The 23,502-nt window shown below is 40.8% G+C and overlaps 1 protein-coding gene across 5 annotated transcripts in view; it reads left to right on the top strand.

Moving 5' to 3' along the window:
• The window catches only part of dscaml1 (Down syndrome cell adhesion molecule like 1), an 87,129-nt gene that overhangs the window by 5,050 nt on the left and 58,577 nt on the right, over positions 1-23,502 (top strand). For all 5 annotated transcript variants that reach the window (XR_003841401.1, XM_029517271.1, XM_029517270.1 and 2 more), the window contains exons 2-3: positions 4,542-4,862; positions 11,767-11,913. Coding sequence is in view for 4 of the 5 variants with exons in the window: in XM_029517271.1 (XP_029373131.1) it covers positions 4,542-4,862; positions 11,767-11,913 (468 nt within the window). In the remaining variant the exon portion in view is untranslated. The remainder of the gene's footprint in view (positions 1-4,541; positions 4,863-11,766; positions 11,914-23,502) is intronic.

Genomic DNA, 23,502 nt, shown 5'->3' with positions numbered 1-23,502 from the left:
GAGCTGGGGGAGAAGGAGAGGGATTTATAGCCCTGTTTTTCTATGCACGTGATGGTATGAATCTCTTTGAGTGTGTGTGTGTGTTTGAATGAATGTAGATGAGACAGAAAAAGCTGCATTATGCATAGCGGTTCACCATAGGCAATATCCTTGCTTCTCCAGCATACATATTCATAATCCATTTTCATATCCACTGCAAAAACAGGAAAAACTGCAAATGCATTTGAGTGCACAGCAAAGAACGATTTGAGTCAAAAGAAAAGCAGAAAAGGAAACAGGCAACAAGAAAAGAGAAGGTTTGAGGGGGGGGGATAACAAAGATAGTGGAGGGTTCACTTGACAAGAAGCACGTTTGTGGATGTCTCAATGACCTTGTTTATTATAATCACCTTTTTTTTAGACTTGAAGAACACTATCAAAATAGAGTTCATGAATGGAGGAATGCTGCTGCTTTACTCCTTATTTTTGTCCTGGGGAAAGGGCAGAAACAGAGCCCGGGGCTATGAGAGGGCTCCGATCACCACCGGAGGTTTGACATTGCCCAAATAAAATAGAAAAAAGGGTTTTTGTCTTTCAGCTTCTTGCTCTATCGTTTATTATGATATTGTTTACTTTACTTTGCTTGTGGTCATTTAATTTAGATTTCACGAATGCTCTGGGTTTGATCACTTTTGTGTCACCGTGCGGGCAATTTGATGTTGAAGTCCAGTATTGTCTAACAAAAAGTTACGTATCCCACATGACCGATAGCTACAGCCTGGGAATGCCTAAAGCTCAGTGAGGATGCCGAAACCCACTAGGTGTGATGACCATGGTCTGTTTATATGTTGTTGTACATATCTTTGAGTGTGTATGTGAACTCAGTGACCTGAATTTTTACTGTAGGACAAAGCGGCTAGCCATCACTTCATAAGCGGCTGTTTGCTAGAGGCCTGTTTTTCTAGGGGAAGCTGTTGCAGGATCAGCACTGTTGAGTTGTTGCATCTGAGCTGCTTTGAATTATAGTTTGAAGCATCTTTGGTGACATTGCAGGGCGGTTAAAGGTCTGTTTGTTTCTGAACAAATTATTCAGTTTAAGCTTTGAGTCAGGAGTCAGATGTGAGAGGTTAAGAGATGATTAACAATCAAGAAAAGCAGGAAATACATATTTATGTGTTATAATATTATGTGTATTTATGCAGATATTTCTCCAATCTTTTTTTGGTGGGAATAATTTAACCTTTTTATATCTTTAGTTATCTGGATTGTAATTATTCAGTCTTGTCAAAGGGAACAAAAGCCAAAATGTTGAGCAACCAGTGATTTCTGACTCTGCTACAGTGTTTGAAGTGTTTAAAAAAAGTATTTCAAAAATGAGAATAGAACTTGATGAAGGAAAAAAAGATACGCATAAGCTATAGCCACATATTTGTGTTTAGGAGAAATGTCAGTACTCAAATTGGATTACAAATAGGGGAGATGTCAGATTTTTATTTATTTATTTATTTTTTAAACTGTGACAACATTGCATGCTTTGGCATGGATCCAATTCAGTTCCTTGTTCTTTGAAAAAAGTGAACAATGCCTAAATGCTGACACCTCCAGGACTGCTAATATGTATTTACATTATCAGTCACAGGCCCACCACAACCACTGTCTTTGCTGTAATGAAATATAACACAGCAATTTCATGAGACGCCTCATCTCTGAAGGCGTGCTGAAGCCTGCAAGGGGACACTGGGCAACAGTGTCCACTAGTCTGAAACATGTAACGATATTTTCAGTTTACAGGTGTTTGACAGGATGATAGTGTTCTGAACACATTCCTCTAAGGTGACATTATTACTTTTGTGGAGGCTTTTACAGTTGGAATAAGTTGTTTTAGTCATGGAAGCATTCTGCTATTTTTAACATTTGCCATTAGAGATAAGCGGGTCACAGCCAACACCTCATCTGCTAATAGTTCCTCCTCGTTACCTTGTACGAAACACTTCTGTTCACCCAGCAGTACACTGCGGTGCTCTCTTTGATGCTGAAAGTGCAAAACAGTCAGCTGAGCAGCCTGTGAGAGTGATTGACATGGATTCGAACTGTAGGATGGATTGAACTTGACCTGGATTTGGATTTTTGAACACAGAGGATCTGCTCCAATTTTAGCTGGTAGGCAGGAGAACAATGTCTCTCTACCTCCTCAGCATCTCTCTTGTGCTTGTACGCTCACACGTTTACAGTCTTGCGCTGGAGCAGCGATCCCAGCATTTTCCTGAACACCTTACACCTCCACTGTTGGCTGATTTTGACATCAAGAACTGAGGCAGTCATTTAACATTAACCTCTCGATCCCTCTGACCTTACCACACCAACACCAAACACAAACACGCATACAAACACTTGTTCACCAGGTTACATCTAAACACCTTCTCACCTCAGCACCTTTGCCCCAAGCAGCCACCCGCATCCTGTCTACAGCATTTCACTCGCACCCGGCTCTTCGATGTCTCCCTCTGTTCCACACCCACACATGCATGAGAAACAGGGAAGTCAGACGTCGGCCTCCCATTGCAGTGTGATTATAGAGTGGATAGACTGTGTGTGTGTGTGTGTGTATATGTGTGTGTTAAATGTGAGGGGAGATTATGTGGATTTAACTCTCTGTGTCTGCCATACAAATTCCAATCACATAACATTGCCTGTCACTACTGTGGCAGGAAAAGACAAGAGAAAATATGTTTGTGTCTTGCAGTTGTATCTGGGAAGAGTGAGAGAATGATGACAGATGCGAAACAAAAGGATTAGAAAAAGTAACAAAAAGGATAAGATAGACGATGCAGATAGATGCATAACGTAGCAGACAACAAACAAAGGAGTGAAAATCACCTCATGTCAGTCAGGGTGTTATCCCTGATGGCTGCCTTTCACTTTTCTCATGTGATCCATCCTGTTCATACTATTTAATTAATGTCATTATGCCATTGCACAGTACTGTTTATACTGGACAGGGCGGATTTAAAGAATGGTCTTTTGTATCAGCTATTCATGCATGTTCTCGCCATGTGTAAAGATCTTAAAAAGATGGCCACCAGGCCTCAGAATTTCATTTTATGGCTGTTTACTAATGATATCCATTGATGTAGAGGATCTGTAGAAATTACGGTTTAAATCACATCTGATAGTACCTTTATATCTCCATTGATATGCCTTAGCCAACACCATATTTCCTTCCTGCGCAGAGAGAATTAAAGCGATAGGGCTAATCCAGGCATTGTCAACACAATCCAGGAAAAGGGATTAATTAAGTATCATTGTCTGAAAAGAAAATTCTCTGGCTTGGGCCACAGCATCTTCCCCTGGCCTCCAGCCAAGCTGAGCTCAGCGCTTCTTTACACTACTCTACACCCCTGCTTCCTCCTTTACACACCCCCCCCCCCCCCCCCCCCCCCCCCCATACACACATACACAGATCTTGAAACAAACCTCAATGCCTTGCTCTGTACAAGAGTAGGGCATTCTGAAAAAGAGAGGATCTATGATAGTGTGTCTCCCCAAGGGCAACTTATCTGGCAGCAGCTCTTCACATGTGCCACAACAGCATTGTGTTATAACATCTGTGGTATCTGGCCAACTCCTTATGCTGCTCCAGCTACAGATGGAGGTTTTCCGACAGTGATATGACAGTTGTTGAGCAAGACATGCAGGGGTTTGCTATCATTCCTGTGTGAATGCTTTGTTTGTGTGACCGAGGATACAGATAATGACGACGTTACCAAAAATTCAGGGGCAGGTTTCCAAAGGACTCCCTGGATGCATTACATTAGATCAGAGATATTAGGTTAATGCATATGGGATGAGATGATGGTTTTAGCCTGGCACGCATAGACAAAGTTGTTGCGGTTGAAGTGACCTGAATGACTGTAGCTCCAGCATGCGTTCTGCTTTTTTGTGCCTGTGCAAATTTTGTTAAATCAAGTAGAGTTTTGTGTACATATTGTAAAGTAAGTAATGGTCACTTTCGGTAATTAATATTAATATACACAAATATGATTATTATTTGAAGCATTTTAAATACATTTGCAAAAAAATAAAAGTTAAAACAGAAGAACAAATCAAGAATGGAACATCAGATATAGGATTTTCTTTTTAATGGACTATTTATATCATAGTTTGTATCATATGATGTGATACATGGTTGACGTTTCACTTTGATCAAAACTTTTTCCACTCAAAACAGAACACACATCTTACAAGTTATTACCTCAGCATGCAGTTCTACATACATTTTAAGAAAGAATTAAGACAGAGAGACATTCAAGCAGTAAATAAGTAAAATCTGTACACATTGTGTATAGATACATATGTGTCTTCATGTGTTGTTTCTAAATGGAAGTTATATGTCTAGGAACAGTAATGAGAATGAGCATGATGCTCAGATTCTTTTAATGGGCAATTTTAAGTAGAGCTAAAATGAAGATTTTAGCTTTTGTCCCTTTCTTCATACCTGTCTGACCTGTGAATATCACCTGGCACTTTCCAACTAAACTGTCTCCCTTTCTCTTATCCAACAGTCAACAGTGAAGATGTTGTCTCTACGCGGCTGTACTTTGTGAACGCCTCCCTGCAGCGGGTGACCTTCTCCAGCTCGGTGGGGGTGTCCCTGCCCTGCCCTGCGGGCGGCGCCCCCCATGCCGTCCTGCGTTGGTACCTGGCCGCTGGAGACGACATTTACGACGTGCCCCATATCCGCCACGTGCATGCCAACGGCACCCTCCAGCTCTACCCCTTCTCTCCCTCCGCCTATAACAGCATTATCCACGACAACGAGTACTTCTGCACTGCTGAGAACCAGGCAGGCAAGATTCGCAGCCCCAGCATCCACATCAAAGCAGGTAAGACTGGACACCCTGGAAGTGAAACACAATAGGCTCTAAGGTATTTGATTTATCATCCAGGACACTTCACTGACTTTACCTACTTAACATGTTTTAGGTGCCAGCGTGCATTTTGAAGGTATTTTGGATCACCATTTGAGTCAACTTATCACTATGGTATCTAGCAGCCGTTAAAACTTGAGAGTAATTGACATATCAACATAAAAACAGCTGCAGTTGAACATTTGAACTATTTCTAAACATGCTCACATGAATCTTGACCATGTAAGCAAATAAAGAGCCCCAAAAGTATTCTTAGACCATGTGGATTTTCAAAATGACTGTATTCAACACATGTTGTGATTACATGTGATTACATGTCACATGGAAATCATCACAACATTACATAGCAATAACCCAACATCTGTAAAGTTGCTCACCCAAACCACACTCATATTGGCTTTTGTAAATCAGCAACTTCTCTCAGCGGGGGTGAAACCTTTAAAAGCACCGCATCTTGACCCTGTGTATTAAACCTTAACTTGAAGAAAGACACAAAGCCACAAAGACAGTTGGTTTGGTGACCTGTCTGCACTCCCTGCCAAGGTCAAAGCTGGAGAGAGGTGCTGAACACACTGAGGAAAGGTGTTACTGCTATTTCTCACAACTAACAAACACACACATAAACACCCATAACCACATGCATATGACCTAATTTGATACACACAGAATACACGTGTATACAACAGACTTGCCTGATTGTATGTTCACATGCATATCCAGACACACACACACACACACACACACACACACAAACACTTACATGCACACCAGCCTGTGCATAGCTCATGCCAGCAAGCCTCCTGTCTCCCAGTCTCTCCATCTGTCCATGGACTGGAAAGTCCCCTAACTACACACACACTCACTCACACACACATAGACAAGCAAACACACACACGCACACAGCCATTTTCATCAAGCTGGCTCTTGCTGTTTTGTTGCCAGCTCTTTGTCAGGGTGTTTGGCAAGAAAGATTTTGAAGAGTCAGCTACAGACAAGGAAAGATGTGACAAAATCATGAAAAAAAAAATTGACTCACAGGTAATGGTGTCAAAAGACATTTTGACTCCATTGATGAATCCTGCATGGACAAACTGGCGGCAGCTCAGCTCTGTTAAATGCATGTTTATGAACAAAACTAGTCTCCAAAATGCTTCTCGATTCTCCTCCTCACCATCATCAGACAAAAAACACACCCATATGGCCAGGATGGTCTCTGGAGGAAGACAGTCCTTCCAGCGTGAGAGTGACCTTCTAGCCGGCCTCAGTGTTGGGATGACCTTCCCTCTCAAATAATTACAACAATTAATCAATTAAATGCTGAGGCAACCACAACTCCACAGCTCCATAAGCAGGGCTCACGTGCATGTGTGTGCACCTCATTACCTCCATTCTACTACCCTCACTTGTGAGCTCACGCACATACACAACCATTTAGTTGCCATAGGCGACAGAGGCGTGAGCGCTAAGGTGTGGCATGCCCTGTCTCAGGTGGTGCAAGAGAATGATGACAGCTGACAGCTCCAAGTGTGACACAACCCCCCCAAAAAAACTCTGTCCCACCCCCACAACCACCTCTCTTTCCCGTTCTCTTCGTCTCCTTTCTCTTCACATCTTCAACATCTTTCTTTATCCCTCCCCCTCTTTCTCACCCTCTCCTATGCATGCTGATTGTGGTCCAATAATAGCACTAGCACCTGTCTGGATAGCTCTACATTTATGAAATTCACTATGTGGGCTGCTTTTCTTCCTGTATATATTTTTGTTTGGCTCTGTGATTGCAACTAAACTAGTTTTCAGTATTTCGCCTCTTTTTTTGTCCTTGTGCACACATTTATTCTTCTTTGAAAGATTTTGAATCGGATTTGAATGAAATTATAATAACCATTTTGGGACTCTTACAGCAAACTTGCTAAAGTTGAGTAATAATTTGTTTGTCATCTCTTGATTATTTTCCCAGTTGTGTTAATAATAGGGCTGTCAAATAATTAACATTTTTAATCAAATTAATCTTGTGGTCGCTGTGGATTAATTTAGATTAATCACAATTAATATTCATTCAATATTAATTGTGTTTCATTTTTGTGGGGGCGAAAAACTCATGAAAGAAGGCAATATATAAATACTACAAATGCGTTTACTTAAACTAAAGAGCAGATGTGGTTTCCGGATTGCAATATATTGGGGGGAAAAAAACCCATACCAGCCACATCATGTTTAGACACCACTCTTTTTCTTTCTTCCTTTTTGGCAACAAACAAATGTCCACATTGATATGGCCCTCTTATTCATCCTTTAGCCAGCTGCTGAGACACACTCACTTGTTTACTTGTTTATCGGAGAGGACTGTACAATGTTACCTGGAGTGGCGAGATATTTGTGAGCCAGCAGTGTCAGCTTTTCACGGGCTCCTGAATGAGCTGACCACAAGTGATGGAGGTATCGATATATCGATACCCACACACAACTAATTTCAGTATCATTACTGTAATAAAATATTGATACTAATAAATACATGCGAAATAAAAGCGCATGTGTCACTTCCTAATCTTTCATTGTAACTTACTCCAGGGTTTTGTGCCCTTCATAGGGGACAGACAAACTAATGCTCTGCTTTGCTGTGTACTACTTCAAAGTCACTGGCTGCGATGAATGGCAACTCCAACTCCAATTAGACAAACTTCAGACGCTACCCAAAATGCATCGCCAGAGACAGTTTTTATTTTTTTTTCGGGACTTTGAGATGCATTAATTGCGTTAAATATTTTTTATCAAATTAGTCCTGCAAATTAATTCATCTGGATTAACGCATTAATTTTGACATCCATCGTGTATATATATATATATTAATTAGAGTAATTAGAGTCTCCTATTTGGTTGTCATATAATATGTAACTTTTTCAATTAAACATGCACATGCTGGGATGAAAGGAGAGGTACGCTCAATTCAAATGTGAAAAACCTACTTTTGCACTCTCCTCACCCTGTCTCACCCTATACTTGCACCGTATGCACACAAGCATACACATTATAGTTGAGGAGGACAGTTAAGTTTTATGCTAGTAGTTACCTCATGCTCTTACTTAACTTTCTCTCATTCCTCATTGTCCTTCTGCCGCATATCACACTAACCCTGTCACCCAGAGAAAGCTCCAATCCCCATTTCCCTTGACCAATCATAATTTTTTTGGGAATACAAGAACAAAATGTATCATGTAACAATAAATCATTTATCTTTCGTTCCCTAAATGACTCGAGGCTGCATAACCAAGACAAACACTACAATTAGTTATTTAATTATTATTAGCATGAAGTTATAGTTGAATGTACAGGATGTCCTTTGCCATATACTGGCTGTACAGTAATACAGTAATAGTGTACAGGGTACTTCTACGTGTCTTTATTAGTCCCAAAACAAATATTTATAGATCATTTTTAAAACCATATATTTTGTGCATTGTTTCTTAAAATCAGTGTTTGAGTTCGAGGATGTTTTGAAACTGAATTGTACCTGAGTTAACATAGCATCTTGATGTATACCTTCGTTTAGAAGAATAAGGTTGGCAATCCGCCAGCTGTCAAACTGAGTATTATCCCAGAAAAAAGGCAGAGAAAATCAATTTCACATTGACGAAAAGATTTAGTATGAAGCCATTTTTTATGAATTGGACCCTAACCCCGTAAAAAAGCCTTTTGTGTACGTAACATATTCAGTTGTTTGTAGCATCTATGGCTTCAGGAATACTGTACTGTGTTATAAAGATCCTCTTCTCTAATTTAACACCTTCTTTCACAAACTTCGTAAAGTGAAATGAGGACACCTGTTCAATGAGATCACCTCAACTTCCTTTTGTTCTGCCTAAAACACAAACCTACATAGGCCCAGGCCAAGACAGCAGGTGTTTAGATCCTTTTCTTCCATCTGCCCTCCTCATCTTTTCTCTGGCTGACATTTTCTCACTAATACACTAAGTAGGGTCCCTGAACCTGATACACAAGAACTGCTTTTCTTATCTATTCAATAATGAAACCTGCATACACTCATTTCTCCCGTATTTCATTATTTGTCTCCTTCTCTCTTGCTCCTCTGTGTTTTTGCTGCTCGCTTTATGAATAAGTAAATGCAGTATTTGGTTTCCCCGTCGTTAATTATTGAAGTGACAGTGATACAGGACTTGCCTCCCGGTGCACCCAGTGCACCAGACCCATGTTTTAGCTCGTTCCTAGGCAACCGGACTGCATATAGTCAGGCATCAGTAACATCCTAATGATTCTGCTGCACATGTGATGAGGGGGAGTGCAATTTACACACAAATCAGTTGGGTTACCATTTGCATCCTGTCACTAGGCTTAAGAGAATGAATATGTAATGTTTTCTCCCTCTGTGTCTTTCATATCTTGGAAGAGGAACGTGTGTTAAATGACAATGCTATCACAACAGCTGCTTGTTGTGTACAAGTACATATTGCCATAAGGTAGCTAGACAAGACTTTTGTTGTTGTTGGTTCGCCAGGGTAGGAAAAGCTGAGGTCAAAGCCCAGGAAATACAAACCTCAAGTGACCTTAACATATTTGAAAATTTACTGAACTGACATGTGATGACCGTCATCATTGCACCAAACCTTTACAAGCTGTCAAGCTGATTTTAAACACTCTATGAAAGTCGCAGTGGGCATTGGGGACTTTCCCTGTTATTGATTAGAGGCAGCAGGGTCAATGAGAGAGTAAATAAATGATTGAAAGAATTGGCTTGGCCACAACAGCCGAGGCTGCTCTGTCAATTCTGAGTATTGATCTGCAGGTAGATGGCATCAATGGGAAGCAGGGGCTATTTAAATGAAGAAGTGAAATGAAGACTTAATGGAATTATTTGTCCTTTAGTTTTGATTTGCTCACAAATGAGACTTCAGTTCAGATTAGCGCTCTGTGTGCCAGGTGACCGATGTGAGAAGTGATGTGCTCCCCAGAAGATATCTTTCTGCAACCACTGATTCAGTCAAGATACAACGTCGCCAGGCAGCACCACAACTGGTGTTTAATTCTACTGTATGGTGAAATGTTAACTTCCACCAATCCTGCTCTACTCCAACATCACCTCCTGCACAAATCAGGAAAGAAAGGGTCTAAGGTTCAGCCAATTATTTAAGTAGAGCAATGTAAAAACAATGGGCCCCAATCAGACAAAGAGTTGGACGTTTAAACCTCTGATTTAAAGGTGAAAGACTCCCCACCATTTGGACAAGGACACTGGCTTTGGTTCCACTGGGTGCCAGTGACAGTGGCGGCTGGCATAAAGCATTATTAATGACCAAGGAAACTGGCCTTCAGGCAAGGCGTTAATTATATCACTGGAGAGCTGGGGGAGAGAGGGTGAACACACAGAAGGGTGGGGCCACTCTCTGTGTTGTGTGTGTGTGTATGTGCTTGCATGTGTATTTTGCATTGCTAAGCCATCGCTGTCTCATTTTTAAGGAAACCTGGTTGATAAATTCTGTTACAGTGTCATAACAGAAACAAGATGAGTCAGTCGTTCCATCTGTTTCCGATAAATTTACTTTTTTTTTTTTTTTTTTTGCATCTTACTAATGTCAAGAAGCTTCACTTTTGTCAGCTATTGTGTAAAAAAAAAATCACAACATCCTTTTTATGGGATGGAAGCTCATGCAGTTGAGCTCAGATCAGTTTAAAAAATGCAGATCCCCATTCATTTAGTCAAGCTCACGTGCCCTTGAACCACCTGTCTCTCCCTCTCACCAAAATAATCCATTAATTTAATTTCTCTTTTCTTAATTTATTTAATGAAAATTTATGCTCTGATTCAGCATTTCACATTCCTCACTAATCTGAATGTGACAGAGTTAACTGGAGAGATAATTTGGTTAGCTACAGGCTACTGTTTTCATCATTAAGCCTGTCACCACCATCCTTTCTGTACACTGGCACAGATTCACAGCCTAGTGCTCTGCATGCCATGTGCAGGGGGTGTGTTTTTGCTGCCTGGCACCTACATGTGACAGTTTCTTCAGCAGCGAGCAACCCTCGACTCCTTGCCGTCTCTTAGAATCTGTGGCGTTGTTCTTTAAAAGGCGGAGGACCACTCACTGTGTATCCCCTCAATGCAGATCCAAGGCGGCCCTTCTTACATTCGCTGTGTGACTTAGAATCTATGGCTAAAGAGAAAAACAATGGTCTAATGTCAGGGGACAGAACACAAGACAGCACAACACCAGTTTGTTTACAAGACCAGTTCCTCCTTTTCGATTGGTTAAACAAGATGAAAGGAGGTCACTGTAAAATCTTGCAGCAAGGACGATATGTTACTTCTCACACGGTGATATTACAGTACTATTAGGTGACAATAACAATAGCAGATAGACCAGCATTCAACCATAACGTATTACCAGAGGAATTTCTTTGGGTTTCAGACTGTTGTCTGGACAATACATCCGACATAGAGATGTCACAGTGGCAATTGATTTTGCCAAGCTCAAAGTTTTCGAAAAATTTCACAACCTTTTGTCAATGGTTAAGTTTCCTGAAGCTTAAAAAGGCTAAACATTCTCTGGTTCTACCTAATGTGATGCTTTGCAATGCTTTATATCATTATTAATTCAATAATTTTGTTTTTCTGTCTCTTGCTCTGACAAAACAAACACAAAACAGAAATATCAGGCTGTAGGAAACTGTGTTCTTTTACATTCTCTGACCTCTGATGGATCAACGTAGCTATTACTTGGGCCCTGACTCTTTAGTTTTACTCCCAACTGTTTCAGTTCTTTTTCTCACTTTCTAAAACATCCACTGTTACCACTGATCAACACCCATACTCTGACTAACTACAGCTATTTTCTTTACACACCAGTGTTCAGGGAGCCCTACACAGTCCGTGTGGCAGACCAGCGCTCCATGCGGGGTAATGTTGCCGTATTCAAGTGCCTCATCCCCTCAGCTGTCCAGGAGTACGTCAGCGTGGTGTCTTGGGAGAAAGACACTGTGTCCATCGTCCCAGGTAGGAAGTTAAGCAACGGCAGTCATTGCAACAAGATTTGCAGGGAAAACTGACTCCACATCTACGTGGTGTTACTGTCCTTTTGCGATTTTGCCCCCCTTAGTCAAGTGGTCTTTCTTTGTCTGACAATGTGTGTTTTATTTGGCTGAGTGTGTGCTTGCCATGTTTGATCAGTTGGTGGGTAGTAATGGAAAGCAAATCATCTAATGTCATCCCAATATGTCAGGTGACTCATTTGCCCTTCGAGAAATGAGCAATCTCTGCTTTTATTTTTATACTGAATAAATCTCAAACCACAAATTCTGAGCTGTATTGGTAACCTTTAAATTCAGATCTTCTGCTTCAGGTTTCCTTTTTGTTTGCCCTGTTTGATCATTGACAGCCTTTCATCAATACTAATCAATTTATTTGTGCCAGTGACATCTCCTATTTTGTCAGTGGGAGGAGAGAAAAAAAAAACTGCTCCGATCATTCAAGTCTGATGAAATGGCCTTTGCCTGGCGCATCCCTGGCTGTTCACTCACTAACTGACATTGGTGTGGTTAATAGCCGTGTTACAGGGATAAATCAGGCATTAGTAGACGTGTGTGTATGTGTGTGTGTGTGTACTGAGGTCTAATTTGTTGAGTGATAGATTTGTTTAGCTGCTCATCACAGTCACCCAAAGAGAGCAGCAACACCTCCAGGGCTCTGCTATGTCTGAAGCTGTTTTCTCAGCTTCATCTGATCCTCTATTCAAGTCATTCAATGTTTAGCTGAGGAATAATGATATTAGTTTGAAACTGAGCCACCAACATGCTGCTTTATGCCTGTGAATTGCTGTTTATGCAGAGTTTGTGTGTGCGTGTAAGTGTGTGTGCAGGCTTGTGTGGTGCAGTGTTAACATTTGCTCCACGGAGCAATGGCAAATTGCAGGGTGTCACATGAGGCTGTTTAGGTCAGATGATACGTATTGCTCCCTCTGCTTCTTATCTTGCTTTCTGATACAGAGCAACCCTTTCAACTCTCTCAATAGTGTTTGCAAGTGTGTGTGTATGTGTGTGTGTGTTTATAAAGGTGTGTGTCTATCTGCATTTGTGTGCCTCTTTGTATAACTCTGTCCTTCACATGGGAGCACTCATTGATCCAGCACAGCTGTAGTGTGTGTGTGTGTGTGTGTGTGTGGCCTGAGGGGGGTTTCCAGTCTGGATCGATAAAGCTTGCTGTTGGATTCCCCTCTCTCTTGTCACGGATCCCTCAGGGTGAGAGTGGTGAGACCAGGCCATTCTATGTGACTGATAGCTTTGTGTGGTCGTGTGTGTCAGTGTCTGTACAAGCCACTGTATCATGGTAGTGTGCTCAGGGGGAGTTTGTTATTGATCAGCTGATGGACGTGCTCAGTAAAACATGCACATATGAACAAGCAAGAGCATGTGTCAGCATGACCACACGCACACTAACACATGCATACGAACGTATATGTACATGAGCTACATTTTCTGGATGTGCTGGTTAGTTTTTCCTTATGTCTCAATGAGATAATTTGCCCCATCAATGGGACCATAATTCAATGTAGCTTTTTATGTGAAAATTAGTTCGCAACAAAAAGCTTTGATCATTTTTAGAAGAAGAATAATAATAAATCATATTGATTGATTTATACTCATTGTATATACTGTAGAGCACAATACAACACTAATGGAAATGATTGGTCAATTAGTCAATTATAAACTTGAAAATATTTTAATAATAGCATTTTTTATAATCCCCTTATCACTTCAGTTATTCAGTTTTGCTTGTTCTCCCTTCTCCATGTGAGGATTTCTTAGTTTCATCTGCTTTATTTCAATATGATCTTTTATATTTTTTGGTAACAGTTTGTTGACGGAGCAACACAATACAGGAAGACAAAATATCTGACATTATTAAATTTTTTTTGTGACAGTTTATAGGTGAGATTAATCAACTCATCAAAAAATTAATTGTTAACTCATTTGATAATGAAAATAATCAGCACCATCTGAATTTCCATTTGAAAAGATTTGAGAGCTCTTTTTGTTTTCTTTCCCTCTCTCTCTTTCGTTCTACAGAGCTGATGAATAGGTCTTATTAGTAACACAGTGCTCCTCTTCTTCTTCCATCCATCTTCTGCTCAAAGCCTCCTCACATCTCTCTCCCTCCCTGGTACAGACTGGTGGCCTGTGTCAGCACTGTGGTCACACAGACATGAACGCACACGTGTTTGTGTGTGCCTCTCTCACTCCACCACACACTTCATCCATCCATCCATCCATCCATCCATCCATCCATCCATTCATCTATCCATCTATCAGCTCCTGGTGGAATGGAGAGCTTTTTCTCTTTCAATAGCACTCGAGATGCTCTAGTGGTTTGCCATTTATTAGGGACAGTGCATACTAAGGTATCGGCCTGACAGAATGACACATGCCATACAGTCGGCTGTGTTGGTCAATAAAGCTGAGTTTGAACGGGCTTTGATGAAGAGGCAGGAGGGTTTTTGCTGACAGCTGGCCTCGCTGCAAGACGACCCTGCCTTAGTGTCGTGTCACTATTTGACAGCCAGATCTGTTTGCGTTGATGTTCAAGTAGCAAGTGTGTTTGGGTGGGGCGGCAGATAGATAGACAGACAGTCAAACATAGGAGGGCTTTGTGTGTTGACTGGCTATATGGTTTTTACTTGCATGTCACACCTCCCCTTCTCCTGCTATCTCTCTATCCAGCCATGTCTCTCCTTCTAATTGATGGTTTGCTGGTGTTGCTGTCGGTTAGAAAATTAGCATTTGTTTGCTTGTCAGTTAAGGAACTGAAAGAGGACGCTCCGCTGACGGATGTGTATGAAGGAACTTCATTGGTGTGTTTGTCTGTGTGTGTGAGTGTGCGTGCATGTCACTTTGTTAGTATCCGTCTCCTCCTCCAGCTGGAGCTTAAAACAGTGTGAGTTTTATCTGGTCACCATGGTAACGGGTGCGAACCAGCGGGCGGAATGAGGAAGGTGTGAGGATGCATCGCTGCCTGATTTTTATTAGTGCATCACCATGGCTCAGCTCTGCCACACTTATGTGTGTGCACACACACACAAACAGACGTAGGGAAGATAGCTGCACATTTATGCACACTTCACTGACAGGCATTGTAGATTTACACATCGTCATTGTCAAAAGTGCAGATAAACCTTTTTTTTTTTTTTTTTTTTCAACACTTTTATTTCTTTCTATATTTATCTATGATTTTATGAGTTGTAAATTTTATGGTGCATGGTCTAGAACAGGATGACAATGTTCTGTGTGTGTGTGTGTGTGTGTGTGTTTTGGGTAACAGTGCGTCCATGTGCAAACTGGGTCAGGGTATCAGCAAATATTATCATATTACAGATATACTGTTTATCTCTGTATATTTAAGCCAATAAATAACAAGAAAATACCCACATATGTCTAAAGATATTTATTGAGAGAAACATCACAACACATATCATGTCTCATGTTAAAGTACGAATTAATAGATTTGCGAAACACAGTGACATTAGCTCTTATTTTTTGAATTCCTTACACACAAACGTAGTGTTTATGTGAGTCGCATCACCTGATGTGACCAAATGTATTAAATTGAATAAGATGCCTCATTAAATGTTGAAGAAAGCTTTGACAGTTTAAGCTGTATCGTTATAATAATTTACGCCTTTACCAAACTAATCTAGTAGTTATTAGTAGTTACCACAATTTAAAGATATTGTTTACATGAATTGTAACTTGTTCAAAGGTTCCTCTGGTTTCATACAGATTTGATTCCACGCTCTACTTTATTATGTAAAGGCGTCTCAGAGATACAGAGTGATAAACAGATTGAGTTATTGATTGGTTGATATAATGGGATGGAGAGAATTGAAGGTGAAAGGGGACTGGGAAATTGTATTTTTGCATTCATTCATTCATTCATTGATATTGTTTAATCCCTCTTCTCTTTCACACATGCTGCCTCTCTCTCTCTGTGAAGTGTAGCATCACCACAGCTGCTGCAGCTTCTGTCCCAGTCTCCATTTTGTTTGCCACTCTGCAAAGGCCTTGCACTCTTTCTCTTCTGTACCTGTATTTATCCACTCTTCTCTTAACTTTATTCCTCTCTCAGCCTTCCCTTCTGGAGGCACTTATTAGGAGATGGTGAAGTGACAAAGGATCGTTGTGTCCTTCCACTCCATCAAACCTGAAAGTGAACAACAGACATGCACAAAAAATCGCAGAATAGGCAAAAAAAGAAAGACAAAGTGGCACAAAAGCATGACATGCTAAATTATGCAGATGGAAAAGTGGGCATTGGGATGGAGAAATGATGGAATGAGATGGGTAGGTATATGAGTACATAGGAGAAGATGGGCAGATGGACAAAAAGAAAGGTGCGTGTGCTCGGTTTTCTTGCTGTCCCCAGCACCCCAGGGAGTAAGAGGAGACTAGGGGCTTTAAAGCCACTGTGTCCTGCCATTAAAGATGCATCTGACAAGTGCTTAATGCCCCCAACTACCCTTTCTCCTCCATGTGTTTCTCCTCTGGACTTTTTTTTCATCCCTGTTAGTTTTTGACCATTAACCATTACACACATCGTGCCCATCAATGTGTGTTTGTGTTTAGGATGGTGACCGGTTGTCCTGAGACTGAGGTGTATGTGTGTGCACGTGTACATGTGCGTTGGGTGGTTGGTAGGTGTGGATGGGGAAAAGGGTAATGTTTACTTATTGATGTGTGCTTATGGGCTGTGGTTTGTGTGTGTGTGTGTGTGTGTGTGTGTGTGTGTGAACCTGGCAGTGATGCGTGTTAGGTTGGGTTATTTATTCAGCACTCATGTTTGGATGTTTTACAGAGAGAACAGGTGCAGAGCGACTCTGAGCTAGCACTGTTTGAGCAGACTGCGTCTGTGTGTGTGTGTGTGTGTGTGTGTGTGCGTGCGCGCATTAGTAACAGAGAGAGAGAAGGTAAAACACAGGGGCATTCACTGCTGTCCAGGACTGATAGGGCCACAGTGTTTATTTGTGTGGATAACATGATTTGAGTGTTCAGAGGAAATGATGATTTGTAGCTTTCAAGATCCATTGACTGATAAATGTCCTTGTTATTTGTAAAGTAAGGAAGAAAGAAAGAGAGATAGACAGAGACAGCTGGATAGATAGATAGATAACATGGATGTTCTTTGTAGAGATTGAAATGGCGGGAGAGATGGAGGGAGATTGAAGAAGGGAGGGAGGTAGGAAGTGAGAGAGCTGTGCACGAGGAGAATTTCAATGGCACTCCAATCATGCAGGCAGTCTCGTTAGCCCAGGGAACATTTGCATAGCGCTTCGCCGAATTCATTTGGCCTTACTCAGAGAAGATGGCTCCCTTTCCTCTCTGCTAGTTAGTTATTCATGAACCACACACAGCCAAGTTGTGCCCCAGTGCATGCCTGTGAATTCTTGTCTGCATGTCTGTGTTTGTATCTGACCTAACGACGACAATGTAATGTTTTTATACTGTGTTTGTAGTCCCTGTCATTTGTGCGTCAGATCATTGCTTGCAATGTTTGCAGCATGGCGGTGTGTCTGCAGCCTTTTTATTGAATGCCTTTTTACATTTGCATGCATATATACTCTTACAATAGTAGTGTCGGTGCATGCCAGCAGACAGATTTGCTGTCAGATATTTTGCCAAATGCAGAATTGATGTCGGAGCATTACTCATCACCCACCACGATCTCCTCGCCAACACCCTTTTCCTCTAACCGTGTTGCTGTGCCTCAACTTTGTGTATCACTGCTCATTCTGCCTCCTCCTTCTCTTCATCCTCCAGCCTAAAGAACTAATTAGGGGAAAAAACGCATGATGAGGGTTCAGACTATCAGATCTATACTTGAGGCCATCACTAATGGGGATCATGACTTGCCTTAAAAAGCATATGACTTGTAGGGTGGGATAAGATTTTTGTCTGCGTGTCAGGGGAAGCGCGGGGGGGGAGGGATCGTCGTCAGTGAGGAACCGTAGCCAGTAAATGAAGATGACATACATAATGAAGAATACAGTGGATGTGTTATTCAAATTATCCCACTGGCGCAGTGCACACGGTGTAGAAGTGTCTGTTCGTGTGCATACATTTGTAGCCAAGCATTTGCCAAAATCTGACAGTTTGTCACCTGTGCTTGTTTAGTGTGACCTTTTTTTAAAAAAAGCAAAAAAAAAAAACAACAAATGGGCTGGTTGGTCCGCACTCATCCACACTCTTATAGTATTTATATCAGCTTTATCAAAAAAGAGAGGCCATTTGGTAATTGGTAATTTAGTACCTTGAAGATGTTTTCATTGCAAAGCACTGAAATAAAAACACTATGCATACACAATACCTGCTGTGTTCGTTTATATTCGCTTGTAGCACTTTATTTAAACCTTTTTTGGCCCATGTCCCCATCTGTACTAACCAAAATCTTAACATCCCAGAATTTTTTTTTTTTTAAATAAGCCTAAACCTCAGTGACCAACACAGGTTATCAGAAATGACTGGTGTTTTAATCAATAAGAGGAAATCCTCCATTTATAATCTGATTCTTAGAAGGAGAACAAGAAATCGTAAGGTTCATCTTAAGCAAGTTGAGCTTGGCATGTGTTACTCATTTTTGACCATATGACTAACCCACTCATTAAAAATACAGATTATTTCATAAAAGCAGTCACCATGTCTGCTTCTCCACACCAGTGATGCTCTTCCACACCAACACTTGGCGTAAATACTTCATGCAGTGTCACTTCAATGATGACTTTGAGGAGTGCGATCTAATCATGTACTGAGCAGGTTGACCAACAGATCCAAAACGTTGTGAATTCAAGCAGATGCAAACTAATAAACAGAGACAAAGGAATAGAATGGTGCATTTGTGGGTGTTTGGGTTGTTGTAGGTGTGTGCCTGTTTGCACATATTTGTGTTTTAGCAGCAAGGTGGGGGCAGGGCAATATGAAAGATATCCTGTTCCAACACATCCTCTCTGTAGCTGACTTAATGACCCGTGACCTGAATATGTACATGCAAGGGAAGGAGGGAAGGTAGCTGAGGATGGACAGAAAGACAGCAGGAGCAGGAAGAAGGCAGTGGGTTGAGGAACCAGGAACGAAATGGTTGAAAACTGCAGCAAATAAAGCAGAATGACAGATGCAAATGCACCCCGCCTGATGCATCAGTCTGTCTCTCTCTCTTTCACTTTCACTGAGATGTGTCCTGATCTGACCACAGTCCGATCCTTTCTTTGTCCATCTGTCCATCTGTCAGCTCTCATTCACTTCTTCTTATTAATTTCTTTCATTGAGCTCATAAATCACAACTAATGAAAGAGGGAAAGGAGACAGCCAACAGAGCTTGGACACAGCACACAATGGATACAGGTAGAGACAGTGAGAGAAAGACGGCCTCAAGTGAGCGAAGGAGTGAGCGATAGAAATAGAATAACTCTGTAGGGGAGCAGGCAGAAGACAGGTGAGACAGACTGGCACAGTTTACCTTCATTCCTGATCAATTATTCCTTTTAGTATCTCATGCTTCATTCGACTTTTAATTCATCCTTCCCCTCCCTCACCATATATGTCCATGCAAATAGTGTAGCCTTCTGGTCTCTGGGTGTTAATGTGTGTGTGAGCCATCACTGACCTACCCAGTGAGCTATGGTATCTCTATCTCTATGCCTTATTAATAGCTAATCAATGGGCTCTGAGACGAATGGGATGCCCTGAGGACTATCACAAGACACGCACACGCACACGCATGTGAGTTAGGTTCAATGAAGTCAGTGGAGTATTACACATTTAAAGGTTACTTTGGGCCATAATGATTTTTTAAGTTTTCACCGTGTTTTTATTTGGGCCTGGTGACAAAATGATGGCAGGAGCTGTGATCCGTAATTTGTCTTTCATGTTTCCCCACTGGGTTTGTTTGCCTCATAAATCCATTCTGTCCCTTTAACTTCCTCCTTTACCTCCGCCTCCTGGAGTCCTCTTACTGCTTGACCTGACATTTATCCCTCTGAAGTGCCGTTCAGGTCCATCTGACCACCTCTTATTTTGCATCATTATTTTCCTTCCCATTCTGCTTTTTTCAGCCTGACTGCCCTCTTCCTGTTCTTCCCTAAGTTACTTATTTCTTCTGATCCGCTCTCACTCTCTTTGCTGTATTTTGAAAGTGTGGTCTGTTTTTCTTTTCTAGCTGTTTTGTTCATGTGCGGAGCCATTGTTTTACAATGCCCAGGGCAATGCAAGTTTTCTGTTCCGCTCACTCTGTCTCACTGGAGACATTTTTAAAAACAGCAATGTGAGTTTTAAACATATCTTGGGAGGAATTCTACATGTTTTCCTTTCCACCCGTCCTCACTGTGACTGAGTCAACCTTCACTCATTTAATGCCCCCTGCCCCCCTCCATCACGCATCTTCTACTTTACATGCATGAAGACCACTCTTGCCACACATTGAAATGACCCCTCAATTACACGTCCTATCTCATCAGATTCTAATCCCAATTAAGAGAAAAAGGCTGTGATAGTCTCCATTTTTGTTATTGTCACCAAATCCCTTGAGAGGCCCACAACCAATAAAGTGACTCTTCTGCTGCCTTTCCATGTTGCTCAAGTAACTGTTTCCCCACATCTTTAAAAATTGGTTACTGTAGTTACTCAATCTAACGAGATTCACTGGTCCACATACATGTGGTTGCCAAAGATTTTTATTATGTATAGTGATGAAAACATCCAGCAGCAGGACAATGTATTGGAGATAGAAGAAAAAATTTTAATAAATTATTTTAATCAGGGAACCAGCTGTCCAACTGTGTGACTCACTAACCTTTGGCCTAAACAGACAGCAGTTGCTTAAAGGATAAACTTCCAATAATTTATCAGTCACATTTGCCTCCAATGGTTTTATGGTGATCACCAGACTTGTAGTTAAGAAGTCATACAATAGCACACCACATCTTGTATAACCACAACTTGGCAGCATTTGTAAGGTTGAAGCAAAATAAATATTACATGCTAATTTAAGAGCTATAGCTGTGCTGGCTGGCCTTTCTGGACAGAACAAGTCTTGCTGTGTACTGGTTTCTTTTCTTTATTTTGCGCAAGGCAGCTGTTGTAGTGTCGACCTTTTGTTGCTATTCTTGACAAGAAAGTAAATAGGTTTGTTTATTGAAATGTAGAAATAGTGCTAGGTCATATGGCCATGATAAAAAACTGTCCCATAGCGTTAATTATCATGGTAAATAGAATTTCTTTCTTTCTCTGAAAGCTGATTTTTGCCTGTTTTAACAAGCCACATAGTTGGTTGTGGTTTTATGGATATTATGGTCATGACATGACAAACAATGGAACACAAATCAGAAATGTACATGTAACAAACAGTTTTCAAGATTGAATCTAAAGTAACCAGGTAGGATTTTTGCCAGCATTCTCAGAAAAAGGCACAGATAGTAAAAACTTTGAGGTCTCAAAAATATCTTTCATAGAGTATTTGTTCTGACACCTCCACTGCCCTCTGCACCATATGGACGCATGAAAATAAATTATACAAAATGTTTGTCAACCATTAGTTAGATTTCAATGAGAGAAAATCATATTTCAGTAATTATTGTTACCATTGTCTTGCCCAGTGTCATGCTGAATTTGGTAACTCCAAAAGGAAGTCATACATAATTTAATATTAACCTTAGTACTCATGCTTAAAACTCAGACTGACGTGAGGATTTGTGTAACTGAGAATTAAAGAACAATTTCTAGGCATTAATATTTGTTGACAGGAGGCTTCCTCTACAGCAGCACTTGGGTTGAAATAGAATCTTGACTCACTTTTATGTGACCACTATTCATACGTGTGTGTGTGAGAGAGAGAGAGAGAGAGAAGAAAATCTTTTTTACATCTGAGCTTAGCTGACTAAGACTCCCTGAAGACAAAGGAAGGAGGAGAAGAGTGCGGGAAGGGAGAGTATAGAGGAAAGAGAGAATGTAATTTGAATCTCATATACATTTCAGCTGAAAGTCATTCTAGCCTTGATGAATTCTCTCTGGAGTTGGCCTTACACACACACAAACACACACACACACTAACATACATGCAAACATGCATACACCTTCACACACACAAACAGTCCCACAACGACTCTCATGGACAAAGCTCTTGTGTCTGAGCGCAGATTGACAGTTCAGTGCTTGCACCACATTCATTCTTGTTGACTATGTGTCCACTGCCAAGTTGAAAAAAAAAATGTATGTCAGATGCAGCCCCTCCACAAAATAAAATGCATCTTAATAGCTACAGATGCTTGCACACTTAAATGCGCTGAATACAACATTTGGACCAACAAAACAGAAAGAATGGGAAGAAAACAAGCTGTGGGCACTAAAGTGTTTTTTTTTTTTTTTTTGCAGCTGCTCTTTCTCCCTCCAAACTTGTTTTTCTTTTGGCCTTGGAAACGCAATCCTTCGTCACCACCTTCTATACAAACGCAATCATTTCAGCTCATACATATCACTGCTTTGATTTCATATTTCTTACATTGCCACACAAAAGTGTTTGGGCACCGGCCTTGACTTGATAAAATACAATTTTATGATGTATCTTACGTTGGGAATCAAAATAATAGAAGTGACATTAAAATCTTTGGAATTTGCTGTTGTGTAAAGGCTTACAGCCACACAGAGAAAGGGCTACATATCACACGCTGACAGTGTCAAGAATATATGCAGATTTTCTTGACACTGCCACACACAAAAAAAAAAAAATAAAAAAATAAAAAAAAAAAAATATATATATATATATATATATATATATATATATATAAATGTATATGCAGATAATGTTGTGACTTCCTCTTCCTCTTTAACTACCTCTACTCACCAACAGAACTCATCTCCAGATTTGCCATTAGTGTGTGTGTGTGTGTGTGTGTGTGTGTGGATGTTTTCTTCGTTGCATAAACAGTGTGCCCTTCCCTTGCAGGCTGACAAGTGAAGGCCTAGTTTATTTCTGCTGAGGGGAAAACAGACGGGTATTTATTCCTTCATTCCCCCATCTACAGTTCTTTCTCTTGCTCTATTTCTGACACCTTCAGACAAACACAGAGCTGTATCAGAGCATCATACAGTAATGAGCTAATATTTCATCCAGGTGAGGTTGTTTGAATAGGACAGATGAGGATAAATGACCTTCAGGGGTAGGGGTATATTGCCATGCAGTAAACTTAATGTCGTGACAGCTTACATAGACTGTATACCAGCATTTGATGTTATGGAATAGGAAAAGGTGGACAAATATTTGTTCCAGTATAGTGTTTTCATTGCTCTCTGTGTCTGTCACTTTTGTTTGGACACATGCTGCATCATTGACTCTGTCTCATTGAACCTGTCTCTTTTTCTACGTAAGTTTAATATATGAATGATCCATAAAGTCTTCTAACAATGTTTTGTTCTACGTAGCTTTTTGTCATATAATTTCTGACTTTACATCAGAAGGACACAGCAACATTGTCTGAGGGGCCTCATGCTATATTGTATTTGCGTGGGATCTCATTGTGGGATGAGGATGAAATTTCATATGGTGTATATA

Source organism: Echeneis naucrates, chromosome 13, assembly GCF_900963305.1.
Source record: "Echeneis naucrates chromosome 13, fEcheNa1.1, whole genome shotgun sequence".
NCBI classification, from domain to species: domain Eukaryota; kingdom Metazoa; phylum Chordata; class Actinopteri; order Carangiformes; family Echeneidae; genus Echeneis; species Echeneis naucrates.
This window is presented reverse-complemented; position numbering and strand designations above follow the sequence as displayed.